The 18,063-nt window shown below is 39.9% G+C and overlaps 1 protein-coding gene across 4 annotated transcripts in view; it reads right to left on the reverse strand.

The window, feature by feature from the left end:
- Positions 1–944: 944 nt before the first annotated feature.
- The window catches only part of ARFGEF3 (ARFGEF family member 3), a 176,741-nt gene continuing 159,622 nt past the window's right edge, over positions 945–18,063 (reverse strand). For all 4 annotated transcript variants that reach the window (XM_070461545.1, XM_070461544.1, XM_070461543.1 and 1 more), the window contains 2 exons: positions 10,938–12,156; positions 945–9,217 (listed from right to left, as the gene is read on the reverse strand). In XM_070461545.1, the coding sequence (XP_070317646.1) occupies positions 9,026–9,217; positions 10,938–12,156 (1,411 nt within the window). In that variant the 3' untranslated portion in view covers positions 945–9,025. The remainder of the gene's footprint in view (positions 9,218–10,937; positions 12,157–18,063) is intronic.

Genomic DNA, 18,063 nt, shown 5'->3' on the forward strand with positions numbered 1-18,063 from the left:
GTTTTGACCTCGAATTTATTTCTAAGATGTTCAGTTAAAGGGATCTGCATATGAGCTGCTGACCTCATATAAGACTGGCACAAGACATTAAGCTTTCTGTGTTGTAGTACACTCATGGATGTGAATGTCAAGAATATGTACACACTAGATCTTAAGTATAAAATCATCTTGCAAAATAGTGGGGTTAGTTATGAAACGGGTTATTCTCTAACACATAATAGTTAGCATTTATTAGGCATTAGCATTTATAAAGCACTGAAACACTGGAGTTTTTATCTTGAAACAGCCTGTTGAGATTTATATTCCTTTTATGGAGTAGGAACCTTGAGCTCTGTACAAAAGTGTCTGGTCTTCCTACTCCCAGGAAGGGGCAAAGCTTAGCATGCGACCTCAGCTTTTCTGGCTGAGTCCCAAGAGCTGCTCTACACTGCCGCAGCTCTTTATGAACAAGGCTGGTCCCTTGTTGGTGTTGTCCTTATGTAAAGTATGTTACTGTCTATTTTAGTTTTATTTTGTTCATGCAATGGAAGGGACTGAGTACAACTGAGTTTACCAGAGTGTGTGACAGAATGATAGAATCATGATTTAAGGTCATATACACAGATTCCATCCATTTTGTACGGCTTTGATCCCTCTAGTGGCCAAATTGCTGTTTTCTACAATTTGGGTATGATGATTCCTAGACTTGTGCTCTTAATAGGCTTTTGAAAGAGTTGTTTTAAAAACTGCAATCCAATAAGATAATGAAGTTAAAAGTGGCTATTAAAAGTTAAAAAGGCCTTTTTCTTTTTAATATTACATTTTAATGACGATATCCTATTAATTTAGGGATTTGGTTGTTTATGAACAAACAAGGTAACACTCATTTAGTTTTTTAAAATAAACTACATCAATATCTACTCATATGAATTTGATATCCATTCTCAGGAAAATAAGCATCAAAATAACATTGCAAAATAAGCCCTCATTGTTAAAAAGGAACCAATGGTGTATATGAAGTACATATAGACAGTATTATATATAATATAGCTACATACTCTATTATATATAATATAGTATTGTATATTATATATAATACTATGTTATATACATTTTTTTTCTTCAGATGTATTTTCTAGGCCTTCACCAAATTATCAACAGTGACTATCTTCAAATTATAGTTGGAGGGGAGAGTTTCTTCAGAGTAATCAAACACCAAAGAAAGGAACCTAGTTCATTTAGCAGAATTCTGTAAACAGGATATTTACATAGATTGTTTTGATATATTTATTCGGTGAAAAACATGGTTTCACATATGAGATTTTTTAATGCATCTGAGTCTTTATTCTACAACACAAGCAACATAAATACAGTATCTTTTAAAATATTTTCTCTTTAGAATTTTCATTTTCACCTCAGATAAAATGTACACAAAATACACTTGCAAGCTTGCTTACAGGAACCTGTTAAACAACAGACAGATTATATCAAATCAAATAGTTATACCAACATATAAAGGACAGTAGTTTTCATTTTTTAAAAATAAATGTGACCAACTGAATAAGAAGGCAAAACAAAAGCTGTACTTCCTTGACAAGTCCTTTGGGATAAACAAAATGCTTCAAGGCTCCTGGTGCAGGGGATTGCAAAGATGAGTTTTGCATTCTATGGATAAAATGGTATACTGACTCAAATCATTATGGCTATACCAAGCTTCAGTAATTTATAATTTTCAAAGAAAACAAGTCTAGTCTTTGGCATAATACAAGAAAGAATAAAAGGACCCTTACCACCCGTTGGCTTTACATTTAAGAGTGGGAAATGGTAGTAGGGGAACCGATTATAACATAATTTATCTAAGTCTATTCCTCTTAGAACAGCAGGAAAATCATCTCTCGGCACGATTAGGGCAAGAAACTTATTATTGGCTCTCCCCTCCCACTAAAAACAAATCAAGAAACAAAAGCAGACAAAACCAGCCTTCCCCTCTGGGCACATGCGCCTGCCGCGATCATGCCATGCCTGGGAATTCTACCACATGGTTTCAAAGTGAAACCCAAAATACCAAAAGCGTTAACCTTTGTCCAATTTTACCTATTTTGTGGGAAACCAATTTTTATTAGCGTGAACTACTTCCAACAAAAATCGGATGAAAGACGTCAGAGGGAGGGACAGAGTTGCCCGCACTTGATCATGAGGCAGCCATGGCGGCCACTGGCGGCTGGTGGAGTCAGGGCCATGCACTTCTGATGTGAAGAGAAAATATGCTTCACATGTTAGTTCAAAAGACTGGCCTTTAGATTCCTCCCTCCCCTTTTTGGCACCAGTTGGTAAGACAAAAATTATTTCTAGAGATTAACTTTTAAAATTTAATTCAATATCAGTTATTATTAAAAGAACTAAATGCACACATAATTTCCAAAAATTATCATGGGAAATGCAACTTCAATAGGAAAGCTTCAAATTATTTCCATCTACCGAGGCAAAAACTTCAATCCTCGACATCATTGACACTTACATGCTTTCTCATCTAATTCTAGTAAATATAGTCATTATTTTCCACTTATATAACAGTTTAAATCATGTCAGGATACTTAAAAAGAAGTCTTTAAAGAAACTTACTGAACCAGTAAAAATTATGTGTAATTAATATGTTTATAAAAGGGAGATTATTTTAAGGTACTTAATTTTTTTTCTTATTTTTTTTAATAGAAAAAAGAATTTCCAAAGTGAATTAAGTGAATAAAGAGGAGATAAACTAAGGCCCCATTTATATGTAACATGATTAAGATTTCACTGTACTCCTAAAACATACTGATGCACTTGGACATTTTTCTCATCATTTGGAAGATGAGATAATACATATGGTCTCGATTGGGTAGATATGTGCACGAACATAACATATTTACCATAAAGTCCTTAAAACAGGTACATATGCTACTCAGAAGGGAGTTAGTTCAGTTTGCAAATTCCCATGAAGCCATTTGGTAGACTCTTTACAGATACATAGGAAATTAAAATATTAATTTACACCAGACAGTTAAGTGAAAGATGAAGGCACATCAAGTAGTATGATACCATCTTGATGTGCTGATATTCTGGTGACTGATGAGGGATATAAAACTACTGGCAAGGGAGCAACTACTCAAACATTTCTAGAGCCAGGAGCCAAGGTTATGATGGAATCAGCATGGAAACATCTCATCAAAACTGTGTGGACAGAAGAAATTAAAACACTACATACTTTAAAATCACCTTCAGTACAAGTCAAAAAGTCAACATGATACAAAAGGTTGTCCATAGAGTTAATGTTTCTAAATACAAAGACGAGAAGCTCACACTGATCTCACTGTTCCATAGAACGTATACATTCATTGTCTTCTAGCTTGTAAAAATCCATTGTTGGCATGATAAACCTGGAAACTGGGAAAATTGAACAGGAATGCTGTACAGAATCCAAGCTGTCTGCCCAAGGGGAAGTTCAGTTTTTCTCTAGTGCTTGATAATTCAGGCTGATCTTAAAGGGAGTAGTTAGAATTAGAAACTTTTTCCAGGCATTGGTTCTCAAAATGTGGTCCCCAAGTCAGCAGCACTGGCCTCAACTGGAAACTGTTAGAAAATCAATACAAAACGCAAATCCGTAGCCTACTGAATTGGATACTCTGGACATGGGCCCAGGAATCTGTGTCTTAACCCTCCAGGTGATTCTGATGTGTGCTAAAGTTTGACAACTACTGTTGTAAAGTCGTAAGATACTCGACAACCACTGCTTGAACCTTTAGGATAGGAATTAACAGCACAAGTAATTCCTGGTAGTTAAAACGGCTGGAATGACCAGAGTTGGATGGAATTCAGCAGAAACTGACTGCAGTTTTATCAGTAAGATGGCCAGCTAGTCTCTCCTTTCTGGACCCCGGCCCCACCCAGCCCCCACTTTGCGTTATTATACAAAGATAGAGGGGAAAGGTTTTCGTATGGAGCGGGTGGTGTGTTTTTCTTCAGTTAATAAGTAGTGCCCCTCTTTACAAGGAAATTAGGCATTGTTCTCAAGTAGGTTTCTCTTACATTATCCCAGGGGATGATTTTTTTTTTTTTTTGGTCTATCTTCCCTGAAGTAATCATTGTATTTTGGAAATCTAAATGGTGTTTTAATCAAAAATCTTGATTATTAGTTACTTCCACATTAAACACATATATTACAGTATAGCCAGAGGAAAGGGATCTCACAGAAAGACAGAGACAAAGTTTTCTAGATTGCTCTACTCATGAACAAGGATAAAACATTTTTTTTTTGGATGAGGCATAATTATAAATGAGTTCTTTACCCAGTTTCATACATCTTACCATATAATAAGCTCATATATCCAATTAAAAAGTGCTTAAAAATAGTCGTTTGCTTTTTAAGGCCACACTAAATTTCCCTAAATGGTACCCAAGCAGATGTAAATTCTGTCATCCACTTAATGCAATATGTTGGGTTTTCCTTTTGCCTGTTTCCTTATCTACGAAGCAAGTAGAATATTTAGGTGTTACAGTGTATGTTACTATGGATAGTGACCTGATGCCCACAGTACCTGAATCTTTAAGCTATCTTGTCTGACTAGTTGTTTCCTCCTCAGAGAACGTGCGTTTTGAAAAATGGTCATTTTTTGTGCATATTCCCAAAGTTTGATGATGACCTACCATTTAGTCCCACATACTTCTAGGGAAGTAGAGAGGCACTGTTGGCTACAGGGCACTTTATTCTGAGTGATTAAATGGTAACTGATAAAGGTCAACAGATCCTTTCATTCCAGACACAGACTGTCATGCTTTTCTGTATAACATCTGGCCATGGACAATATTATTCCGTCATTTCCACCTAATTTGGTGAGTTTTAAAAATTTCCACTGAGGATCTGCTTTAAAAGTTTGGATTTGGTTTCTTTATATTATATATGACCTTACTATGCCTAAACACTATTTTATTCTTTTTTAAATTCTATTTGAAAAATCTCTATAACATTGTAGATAGGGACATCAATGAACTATCTTCACCTTATTTTAACTGTTTAATTTCCTGAAACACTGGAGTGTTTGTGCACTTAGACATGGTGTTGTAGACAGACCTTGGCCTTTGATTCAGAAACATCTCTTTTGCAACCAACTTTACCCTTTATGAGTTATCTGGGACAAGTTTTCTGAACCTCTGGGTCTGCATCCTCTTCTGAAAAAAGGAGGACAATACTGGTTTCACAGTGTTATTGTGGGAGTTAAATATGGTAATCTAGGTTAAGGTCCACAGTCTCAGAAGTACTCAGTGATGTCTCCCCAACCCCTGCTGTTGGTAACCTCTTGCTACTATTATCAGTTCCAAACAAAGGTCTTCATGTGCTTAGTCTGATGGGACTGATGACATGAATACATTTTTCTTTCTGAGAAAACTTTCCTACATGAGCAATACTGTGATGTATTTGGGGAAGTCAAAAGTGTCTATTAACATAATTGCATTACCTTCTTATAGTTAAGGCCATGTGATTTTCTCAGCTGACTTTGTATAAGCCCTCTCCTTAGAACAATAAGAACAACAGCAAAGCCTAGTGATCATTGTACCAAGAAGTTTCAATTTAAAGGTATTATGGAATCATGTTAACATTTTGTCATGTTGGATTTAGTCTGAGCTGATATATGTTAGTATCTACGTTGGTCAGTCAAATAGCCTCAAAGTGGTAGAAAGGTGACCTAGTTTTGTATTGATGGAGAAAGCAGAAAAATAATCATAAGGGGAGAGATGACAGGACGGTGTAAAGAGGTAGCCTAAGCATCTGTAAAAGCTGATCAGGAGATGTACAAAGTAGGAGAGATGCCATGAGCAATTTATTGGCCCTCCCTCAAATCTCCCATGAAAAGGAGAAATCTGTTCTAGAGTGTGGTGTAACTGGCTGGCCTGTTCAGTCAGGAATTCTCTTGCACTTGAGTTTTACAGGTGCTTCTTCATTTTGGAAAAGATGAACACTTTTCTTCACTGAGTGAAGTCACTCAGTCATGTCCGACTCTTTGCGACCCCATGGACTGTAGCCTACCAGGCTTCTCCATCCATGGGATTTTCCAGGCAGGAATACTGGAGTGGGTTACCATTTCCTTCTCCAGGAGATCTTCCCAACCCAGGGATTGAACCCGGGTCTCCAGCATTGTAGGCAGACGCTTTACCGTCTGAGCCACCAGGGAAGTCCCTTCATTTTGGAAAAGATGAACACTTTACCGAAATATTATAAAAAGAATAAATCTCAACCATAGGGTAACACACTTTTGGCAGTAAATACAGGCAATTAAAAACAAGGTGCAAAATCTTATTCTGCTTAGATCTGAAAATATATGGTTATAGCTGTTGAAACTACAAAGGCTTTTCTTGACCTTGGTCTTTTGGAGACCATGGGAGGGGATGAAAGAGATGGGGAAAGGCAGAAACACCAGGAAGAGGGATGGACTGAGGGGGCACTCTGGGGAGAGACCACTCAACTACGGGTTTTTAATTATCTCTTTCTCTTCTCCACCCCTGTGAAGATTTGACTGACTCACTGTGACCTGAAGTACTATTCTTTGGAGATTATTTGCATCAAGCAATGTCCTTTTTGAAAACTGCTGATACCTCTGAAAAGTATTACTGTGGCTTAGCTAACTTTCCAGCTGAAATCTGACATGGATGTGGTGCACAGTGCATGCTGGGAATGGAGATGGGCTGAAGACCACTATAGGCCTAGGGGTGGTCTAGAGAAAAGATGATGTGAAGGGACTGAGACCCTCTGACAAAACTGTAAGTAGAGAATGGATGTACATTCTCGCATCTTTTATTCTTGGGACCTGTAATTAAGCTGGTACTAGAGCAGAGTTTGAATACAGTGTGGGGTAAACTTGTTCTCATAACCGTGCCATGGATCCCGTGATAGAGAATAAATTCTGATTTCTAAGCAGTAAACAACTTCTAGGACATGACATTCATAAATTGAGACTGGCTTCCTTAGAACTTTTATACTTTATAAAAAGTGCTAGGTATAAATGTTTTGTAATTAATTTGCTAATACTCTGCTCTGCTGAAGCTCCTCTCTCACTCCCATAGCTTGTGGAATACTCACAGGTTCACTGGGAAATGAACCTTAGCTAAGCTATAAAAAGAAACAAAACAACCATGGTGTATGGCTTTTGTTTAAAAAAAAAAAAAGTACCCAACTTTGAATTCCACTTAAAAAAATACACAAAGTCAAAAGTACAGAACACAACTCACTGCTATCCCAACAAGTCATTGCCTGTTAAGATCAAATTGTTCATCTGTCACTAAACCTGCATTATTGTCTAATGAGCAAAAACTGAAGGCAAGGAGTGTTTTGTGGAACTGGAAACATGTCTTCTGAATTCTGTGGTGATCTCTAGATGGCATAGCGAATGATAAGGTTTTCTACTTTAGAATGCCTAAATAAATCAGGGAGCCCTGTCTTCCTCTTAACCTGTATAGAGTTATATATTCCCATGGAAGATAAAGTCTAAAATACTAGCACTGAATAAAGCTGTCGGTTTTAAATCCTTTCTTCCATACTGGAGAGTTGATGCTTTAGGGATAAGATGTTCAATTTTCAATAATTATTAGGAGCTGGGAAAATTATGACATATATCTTAGCAACTAACTCTTTAGAATGTGTATGAGTGGGCTTGATTGAGGAACTGCAATCACTTGTATAATTTAATATTAAATATACTATAAATAATAAGACAAAGAGTCCAAACTTTTAATTTAGTGATAATTATGAAAATAAATATCCACTTATAATAATGGCCTGAGTAAAAAGGTCTCAAACAGATGGCCAATCTATTTGCCAGAGAGGAGAAATATTTTAAATTGAAAAACTTTATTTTCTAAACTTTATTCTATGACCTTTTCTCCTGTAATTTTGTTATTTTGAGACTATAGCATATATGAATGCCACTATAATTTTATATGATTGTTGTCTAATATTTTCAGACTTTAAATGGTTTCATCATCTTTTTCCCCACCCCTTCCAACTGTCCCCCTACCCCATACTTCCTGCCCCCTTCCCTGAGAAGTCTGCTTACTGGATGGCGAATTCTTGAGTTCCTGTTTTCCAAACACGTTGATATAAAACGAGTTGTTTTGTTTTCTTAAAAACCAAATGCTATACCTTATATTCAGATTATTGTGGAGCATAGAAATGTCTGTGCAACAAGGAACTAAGGCACCATTTTTCTTTCCCTTTTCATTTCTTGCCTTGGGAGCAAAAGCAAAGACTAGTGGGACCGTTAGGGTGGCCAGTCAAGTCATTTGGCACTGTATCAGCCAATACCACTGGGTACTATGCATCAAAGGTTTCCATGCCACAGACTTAAAACCCTGCCAGGAAAAAACTTTCTTCCTTTAGAAGCAGGGACATGAAGGCACAACAGTACCTTACATGAAGTTGGCAAATACCAACCAGAAAATCTTGACAACTTAGGAACAATTTTGAAATATTCTGGAATATTTTACAGAGGAAGTGAATCTTCCCTTTCTTGATTCAGACACCCAAGAATACATTTTTTCCAACTGTTTCTTCCCTGCCGAACTCATAATCATAATATAGTTCTTCCTCCAATTAATCATGTCTGATACGAGATGTCTGCATGTACATCAGCTTGCCTTACCACCAGATATTTCTTTAGCTATTGCATTTTTAAAAATAATCAATGGATCAATGTAGTGTTTTCATAGGAGTGGTCCTTGAAAGTGACCCATTTGGGGATAACAGTACAGGCTAACAGTATATGCATTGGGAAATAAGATTTAGAAATGTGTCAAGGAATGTAGACTCTTCAGAAATGCTCTGCAAAATTAGAGTATCACTCATGTCATCCACGTATAACCTTAATATCCAGATTAGCCCTAGTGCTGATTAGTTAGGGACGGACGGGGTGTTCTCTGGGACACTGGGGCTGGTGGTGGGGAAAATGCTATCAGTTGGATTGGCAGACATACTCTAAACCCTCCGAGTGTTTGTCCTTGAGCCTGGAAGGTGGATCTTCTACATAATGATGTCATAGACACGGCCCACTCTACCGAGCCACTCTCTCACAGCCTGGCGAACTCTGATATCAGTCACGTGGCAGGTGAGCTGGCTGATGCATGGAAACACTGCTGGTTGGAGGGCTGTGAAGGTCTGGTCTGGGAGGATCTGAATCTGATTGAGGACTGTTAGCACCATGTTGGTCCATGCCTAAGAGAAATGAATTAAAGAAAGTGAGCAGTTTTCTCCAGTGGTTTCATTTGTACACTTGAGTATGGCTAATCTGCGAATGAGTTTTCTCTGGCTTCCAGCTTCATTCAGTAAGTTAGTCTTTACTTTAATGTGCTTATGATAAAATGTCAGCTTAAGTTAATATAGATAAAGGGTAGCAGAGACTCATTTAACATTAGGAATATCTTATTTTCAGTTTTTACAAAGTACAAAATTCTTATTCTTCAGATGTTTAAAAAATCTCTTGCCTTCTCATAATGAGTTTCATTGGCCACAAGACACTTAATCAGTAGCCTCTATAATACCTAGGAAACTTGGAAGAGGTCTTCCCTGGTAGCTCAGACGGTAAAGAATTTGCCTGCAATGCAGGAGACCCAGGTTTGACTGCTGAGTTGGGAATATTCCTTGGAGAAGGAATGGCAACCCACTCCAGTATTCTGGCCAGAAGAATTCCATGGACAGAGGAGACTGGTGGGCTACAGTCCATGGGGTCGCAAAGAGTCAGACACGACTAAGTGACTAACACTTTCACTTTTTGCCTTAATTTAGGATAACTTCTAAAATTATGGGGCTTCCCCAGTGGCTCAGCAGATAAAGAATCCCCCTACACAGGAGACACAGGAAATGTGGGTTCAATCCCTGGGTCAGGAAGGTCCCCTGGAGAAAGAAATGGCAACCCACTCCAGCATTCCTGCCCATGGACAGAGAAGCCTGGCAGGCTACAGTTCAAAATGTCACAGAGTCAGACACGACTAAGCGTGCAGGCATAGCATAGCATCTAACATTATAAGCAAATCTACAAGACATGAAAAAGCAACTAAGATTTATTTGTCAAAAATGTCATCTGTTAAAGAATAAACTTACATCTCAATCTGGATACTTTTTCAAATCTAGTTTAAGATAATTTTTGTGGATTCTGAATTATGAAGTTTAGTTCTATGTCCAAAATACGTCAGTGCAAACATGTAGCTTGCAAGATGCATACTAATTTCAAATTTACGTTCATTATAAGAAAACACTCCTGCATAGGCTTACAGAATTCTGCCCAATTGCTCCTAACTTACTGTGCCTGCAACATAAATCTACAATTTAAGATAAACATCCAGATTATTTCTAAAGGGCCCTCGATAAGTCTAGATCCTTCTATTTCTCTTTTCCCATCTCCTCTTTTCTTAAACTGATCAAAATGGTGCCACTATTCTTTACTTCTCAAGCTCATTTTTGGGATATACCATAGAATTGCAATTTTTAAATATATAAAGGAATAGGAACACTCTGAAGAACGAGAATTTTGTGCTCAGGATGGGCTAGAAAAACAATTCATTGGAATAACCACATAATATGCACTTTGCCTTTTCCATTTATATAATTTTTCATAACTAGAGAATTGCTTCAGTGCTAACTTCAAAGGAGAAACTCAGGACTCGATGCCAGTTAAAGTCCATTCATTTTCTAAGCTTTGGAGTCATCTTATTTACACGGGGGCGGGTGTCCTAATTCTCGATAGTATCTGTTATAACCCATAAAAAGAATTTCTGAAATTATCTGAGAATAAGATTTCAGTTTCGTAAGGATACACTGGAGGCTCAGGACGTGTCTGAGTGCTCCCTGAGGGGGGGCAGGTGGACCCCTGGTACCCAGCCACCTTCCTGCACGGCCGGGCGCAGCCCTCTGCATCCTCCGGCGAGCGCGGACCCACCTGGATCTGGGCTTCCGCGTCCCTCGCGGAGACACTCCGCGAGCTGCCGGTGGAGCCGGAGCGGGGCCTCTTCTCCTGGCGCAGCAGCTCCGGGCCGGCGCTGAAGGAGTGCCGCATCTGCGCCTGGTCCACCAGGTGCTGGGGCCGCTGGAGCAGCGGGGAGCCTTGGCCCCTGGCGCCCAGCGCCTCCCCCTTCTTCTCCACCTTGCCCTCTTTGGGGAAAACGGGCAAGCTGCGCTGCTGTTTCCTCTTCTTGTACTCGGTCATCAGCTTCGAGATGGTCTTGTCGGCCGCCATGGTGTAGATTTTGTTGCCCGCGTTCTCCCACCACTCTTTCTTGCGGCTGGGGTCCTTCTTCTCCACCTTGGGGCTCGGGGGCAGCAGCAGCAGCTCCCCGCCGGTCCCCCTCAGGCCCAGCGGCTCGCCCGCGTGGTCCCGGGGCTGACTGCGGTCGTCCTCGGAAGGCGTGTCCTTCCCCGAGAAGCCCCCGGTGGACGGGGTGGAGGACTCGGACTGGAAGGAGGGAAGGATGAAGAAAGGGTCGCTCCTGAAGAGCGGGGCCTCCTCCACACTGTTCTCCAGGTCCAGGTGCATCTGGATGTAGTGGTTACACAGCTCCATGCACAGCTTGTGAAGCCTCTTGACCAGCCACACCCAGTCGGCGTTGCTGACGGGCTGCACGCTGAGCGAGGGCATCCGCGCCCTCCACTGCCGCTTCTCTTTGCCCCTCGGCGGGCTCACCTGCGCGGTCTCCTCAAAAATGTCTTCATCTTCCGATGAACACTGCTGGGACGAGTCTGTGCTCCTCTCGTCGTCCTCAAAAAGGACCTTCTTCACCTGCTCAGCAGTGATGGTTTCTTGGTTGCTGAGAACGGCGCAGACCAGCGCGTGGAAATAAATGTTGAAACTCATGGCGGACTGGCGGTACAGGTTGGCAGCGCCCCCGATGCCAGACACTTTCTTCAGCAGGCACTTCAGCCCCGGGCTGGTGTCAAACTCTCTGGCCGTCCTGTAGGAATCCAGCAGGAGGTCAAAGATGACGGCCAAGTTCTGCATGGAGATGTATCTGAGGAAGCCAGCCAGCTTGGCTTCTGGCCCTTGGATCTTCTCCTCCCCAGGAGAGGGGCCTTTGACAAACTCTTCTAATAAGATATCATATAAGTTCTGGAGTAACACTTGATGGGATAGTAAACTCACCACAATTTCCCTGAAAGAAACACTTCAAATGAAAAAAAGAAAAAAAAAAAAAAAAGGCATTGGTTAACAGCCTGCTGCCTTATATGAGTTACCTTAAAGCAAAACCAGAATGACTAGACAAAGTTACAAACTACTTGTATTTTAATGTCTTTCTTCAAAAAGGACAAATTTTTTGGACGACATTACAGGATGACAGCTTTAATCATAAATAATGGAATTCCTGACCCCCCCCCCCAAAAAAAATCTAGGAGCTATAGAATTAATGTTATGATACTGAGTTAACAATTGTCAACAAGCCTTGGGAAACAGAGCGATTTTATAAAAACTTTTTAACACAGGCACAATTACAGTATGTAACCTGTTTTCTTTTGTAGTTGTGAGTAGTAAATAAATCAAGAAAAGACAATTTCTGTTGAGTTATATTAATTTCAGGCTTCCCAGATGGCGCCAGTGGTAAAGAATCTGCCTGCCAATTCAGGAGATGCAAGAGACGTGGGTTTGATCCCTGGGTCCATAGATCCCCTGAAGGAGGAAATGGCAACTCTAGTATTCTTGCCCGGAAAATTCCATAGACAGGCAGGTTGCATGCTTATACATGGGGTTGCAAAGAGTTGGACATGACTGAGCAACTAGGCGCACAGATACATACTAATTTTAATTGGCCTTTAGCCTACTCTTTGGCATTTTTCCTTAAACCCAAGGCTTTTATTATTTTTAAAGTATTGGCTGAGGCATTTTTAATAAATAGAAAAGTTATAGTTAACATTATGCTTCGACCTTTGAGTTCATTACTTTTCCTCAGTCTCACTTTTTCCTGCCTATCTATGAATGAAGTCTTTATTTCACTAAGATAGGCTTAAGAGCTAACAACCTCTATTATCCTACGTATCTAGGGAATTCCAAGAAGTAGCTAATTGCAAGATTCCACAGGATTCTTTTCTCCAAAAGCATAATTTTATTTTGTTCAGGGGTAGCCTCTGAAAGTACAAAGTCAGGATGTGATAGTGTATTGTATAGTTCCTATGTTGGGTGCATATATGTTTACAATTGTTAGATCTTTTTCATTGACCTGCTGATCATTATGTAGTATCCTTATTTGTCTCTTGTAATAGTCTTTATTTTAAAGTCTATTTTGTTTGACTTGAGTATTGCTACCTCAGCTTTGACTTCCATCTGCATGGAATACTTTATTCTATCCCTTCACTTTCTGTGTGTCCCTAGATCTAAAATGGGTCTCTTGTAGACAGCATGTATACAAGCCTTGTTTTTGTATCCATTCAACTAGACTATGTCTTTTGGCTGGAACATTTAATCCTTTTACATTTAAGGTAATTATATGTATGTTCTTGGGCTTCCCAGTGGCTCAGCGGTAAAGAATCCTCCTGTGATACAGGAGACGTGGGTTTGATCCCTGGGTTGGGGAGATCCCCTGGAGGAGGGCATGGCAACCCACTCCAGTATTCTCACCTGGAGAATCCTATGGACAGAGGAGCCTGGCGGGCTACAGTCCATGGGGTCACACAGAGTCGGACATGACTGAAGCGACTTAGCACTCACGCACATGTGTATGTTCTTATTGCCATTTGGTTAATTGTTTTGGATTTCTTTTTGTAGATCTTTTTTCTTCCTTTCCTCTTTTCTCCTCTGGTGATTTGATCACTAAATTTAGTATCGTGTCTGGATTCCTTTTACTTTTGTGTGTGTGTATCTATTGTAGATTTTTGGTTTGTAGTTATCATGAGGTTTTGATACTGTAACAGTCTATACATAAATAGGATTGCTTTAAATTGCTGGGTTGTTTTTTAATGTTAATTTATTTACTTCTACATTGGGTCTTTCTCGAGTTTCAGTGATCTTTGGCTTCCCTTGTTGAAGAGCACAGGATCGAGCTGGGCAGGCTTAGTTGTGGAACATGAGTCCAGTATCTCCACGGCATGTGGAATCTTCCCACATCAGGGATTGAGCCTGTGTCCCCTGCACAGGCAGGCGGATTCATCAGGGAAGTCCTGCTGGCGTTTTAATTCTGAATGCATTTCCAGTTATCTTGCATTTGTGCTCTCCTGTTCTCAGGACTGTCGACTTCGATATCATATTTGTGTTTGGATGATTTCTTACCTTTATTGCATGTTTGCCTTTACCAGTGAGCTTTTCCATTCGTAATTTTCTTAATTCTAGTTGTGGCCTTTTCTGCCTACAGAAGTTCCTTCAACATTTGCTGCTCAGCTGGCGTCTTCGTCGAGGGCTCACACCAGTGAGTATTCGCCCAGAATGACTGCCACAAGTGTGCACATCCCCGCCGTGAGCCACACCTGCCCCCTCGGCCGCCTCCACAGGAGAGGCTCCAATACTAGCAGGTAAGTCTGGCCCTCTCTCTTATATGAGGTCATTGCTTTTTTTCTCTGGTTGCTGTGCACTTGAGGCCCCGTGTGCGCCCTCCGAGTGGAATTTCTGTTTTCTTCAGTCTAGTGGAATTCCTGTGATCAAATCCCACTTGTCTTCAAGGCCAGATTTTCTGGGGGCTCATCAGTTCATCCTTCTGTTGCCAGACCCCCAGGCTGGGGAGTCTCAGTTCTGGGGCTCAGAACTTTTACTCCTGTGGGAGAACTTCTGTGGTATAACTGTTTTCCATTCCGGCTTCCGGGTCACCCACCTGGTGTGTATGGGATTTAATTTTATCATGATTGTGCCCCTCCTACTGCCTTCTTGTGGCTTATTTGTCTTTGGACGCAGGGTATCTTTCTTGGCAGGTTCTAGTGTTTTTTTGGTCCATGGTTGTTCATCAGTTAGTTGTGATTTGGGTTCCTGGAGGAAGAGGTGAGCTGACGTCCTTCTACTCTGCCATCTTTAAACCCAGTTTTAGAATCTTATTGAAGTTGGTTTGTAGGCACCAAACCAATTTTCCAGGACTAAAAATGTTCATGCTTTAGATGCATATGTATAAAAGCTTTATTTCTTCCAGCGTGTGATAGAAGAGATCCAAACACTGAAAAGGTTTAACTTTAGAGGTATTATAGGCTAACATTTTCAAAGAAAAATTGGTAATTTAATTTGCATCATTCTAAAGCAAACCAAAAGGAGAAAGCATTTGCTCAGAACAGGCTAATTCCTTCCTTGCATCCTTTTCTGTCAGCAATGACGTGGGACTCGTTTGTGGACCTTGGATGTGCACTTGGGGGAAGTGGGAGAGAAAGAATACTCTCTAGACATCTGACCAGATCTCCTGGTTGAAAAAGCAGATGCAACTCACCAGTCATGACAACTTCCTAATCAGGGCAAAGACCTGATAAGGCGACATTACAAGTGAATACTCAAATACTTGGTGATTCAGCCCCTTTTGTTTGGTTGGAAGCCTGTACTAAGAAAATATTTTAATCCATCAATGTGGCTTTGGGTTTATGGTTTCTCATTCTTTTCATTGCTCTTAGAATTTCATGAAACTAGCTTAGATCATGTTGCAAACTAATTCTCATAACTGGATAAAGACTTATTATCTAGTTATTATATAACTGGATTATATAATATTACAACTCATAACCATTATTATAACTCATTCATGCTATAAATCTGTTCATATTTTTTGCTTTATTCTTTCTAAAGTTTTATTGGAATACAGTTGATTTACAATGTTGTGTTGGTTTCAGGTGTATAGCCAGTGCATCAGTTACACATATCTAAAAAAGAGTGGATTTAAGTATTCTTTTTCCACACAGGTCATTAGAGTATTGAGTACAGCTGTGCTATACAGTAGTTTGTTATCAATGATTATTTCATATACAGTAGTGCATATATGTTAATAACAATCTCCTCATTTTTCCCTCCCCACCGTTTGTTCTCTACATCTGTGACTCTTCCTGTTTTGTAAATAAGTTCATTTGTGCCATTTTTTTTACACCATGAATTAAAAAATTACTTTTATAACTAGCAGGAAAAGTATTTTAACTTAGCAAAGAAGAAGAAAAACCCTCCCATACATTTTTGAAAGGCTGATTTTGCCCTTTGCATAGTGGTATCTCAGAGACATCATTGTACTTTCAGCAAAAATGGAATAAGTTCAAAGAACTCACATAACCCCTTCTAACAAATCACTTAAGCAACTTTTTTTGTGGTAAAATGTATATAACCTAAAGTACTATTTTAACTATTTTTAAAAGTTCAATTCATGGGCATTAAGTACACATACAATGTTGTGTAATCATCACCACTATCTATTTCTATGTCATCTTTCATCATCCCAAACAAACTCTGAACCCATTAAAAAATAATTCCCCAATCCCTCCCAACTTCCCCGCCACAGAAGTAACTTTTGGTAAGTTATCTGAGGTTATCAGGAGACCTGAATATGTACTCTTCTGAAGCAGCAGCTGTGAAAGCCACCAGTTTGGTCTAGTGCTTCAGGCCCGCAACTCCAGGACCCTAACAAGGGAAATCCTGTCACTTATCCGGCCTCTCCACTGCCCCATAAATCTTCAAGGGCCGAGGCAGTGCCTTACTCATCTTCTTGCTCCAGGGCAAGTATATGGTGAGAGAGACGCTCAAAGTAAGAAGAACCAGGTTAGTCCGGAGTGTAGGCACCCGGAGGAAACAGTCTCCAGGAGCAATGGCCCTGACACTTCAGCCCCTTTCCACTGGCAGCCTGGACTCCTGAAGTGAGACGCATACCCAGGGAGTGTGTGTGCGAGACTTCTGAAGGTATAAGCAGCCTAGCTCAGGAGAATATTGCCTATTACCTGAGAAATGCAAAGCCCTTTACCAGCAAATGCCTAAAGAGAGAGTTGATCAAAGCCCTGTCAAAGCATCCTGTCAACCAAGGTATTTCCTTTGATGCTTTAAGATATAAATTTCTAACTGAACATGTTAAAAAGGACAGAGAATCCCCCTTAGGTTTAAGCCACATAATGCAGCAATAAGAAAGCAATGGGGAAGAAGCAGTAATGCTGAAGAGATCAAACTTTCAGAAAAGTATTGAAACCGTGAAATAACTCTTTATAGATCTGCAAGTCTTCATCGTCATCTATGCTGACAGGAGACAAGACAGATTTGGAGCAAACAAAAATCAACAGGCAATTTTTCTCCAGCACACCCTTTATGACAGGAACCTTGAAGTGGAGAAACTTACACCTTCCCTTCCTGCTTCTGAAGCAAGGTGTACAGGCAAGCAAGCCTCCAGACAGGGTAATTCGGAGGGAACTGCTTAACAAGTGGCTGACTTAAAACATGCTAATGTCAGTAGCAGAGATAAACAGATTCACAGTTAAAAGTACATCATAAAGCTCAAATTAAGATTATGGGGCTTATTTAAATGTCATGGGGTTGTCAATGTCAAAATGACTTAAAAATGAAACCCAAATTTCTCTTAAATGTTACAATCTGGTTTTAGTTCATCTATTTTTTTTCCCTCCCATGGGTGATTTCGATGTGGACCTCTTAGGAGGCACCTAACCATCAGATACACAAACTTCTCTTACATCTAACTCAGTGTTTACTACCTTCTATGCTAAGAATTGCCCCTGTGAGTGAGTCCAGTCCAACAATGCAAAATATTCAAAGAATTTTAGAGAATGTTTTCAGGCATAGTGGTCTCTACTGAAGAAGCTAATACACTTTTCCTGTTTTGCTGAAACTTCACTGAGGGGGTGATTGTCTATTAAATCTTAACCTGTTAAAGCCTTTAAACCAATAAGGCAGCAATATTAGGTGATCCTGTTTTTTTTTCTATGTTTTATTTATAATGTGAATTCAGCTTATTCTATCCCTCCTTTTTCTCCTAAAATTATTTTAGCAGGAATAATTGGCTGAAGGGACTAGGAAATATAAAGAAAGAACTAAAGTTTAAAAGTAGATTGGGGCCTAAAGATGTGGAAAGGAGTACACAGCCTCAGTACGTCGAACAGTGACCTGCAGTGGAGGGAAGCAGGTGTAGAATTGGGCG

The sequence above is a fragment of the Odocoileus virginianus genome, chromosome 34 (genome assembly GCF_023699985.2).
Source record: "Odocoileus virginianus isolate 20LAN1187 ecotype Illinois chromosome 34, Ovbor_1.2, whole genome shotgun sequence".
Classification (NCBI taxonomy): domain Eukaryota; kingdom Metazoa; phylum Chordata; class Mammalia; order Artiodactyla; family Cervidae; genus Odocoileus; species Odocoileus virginianus.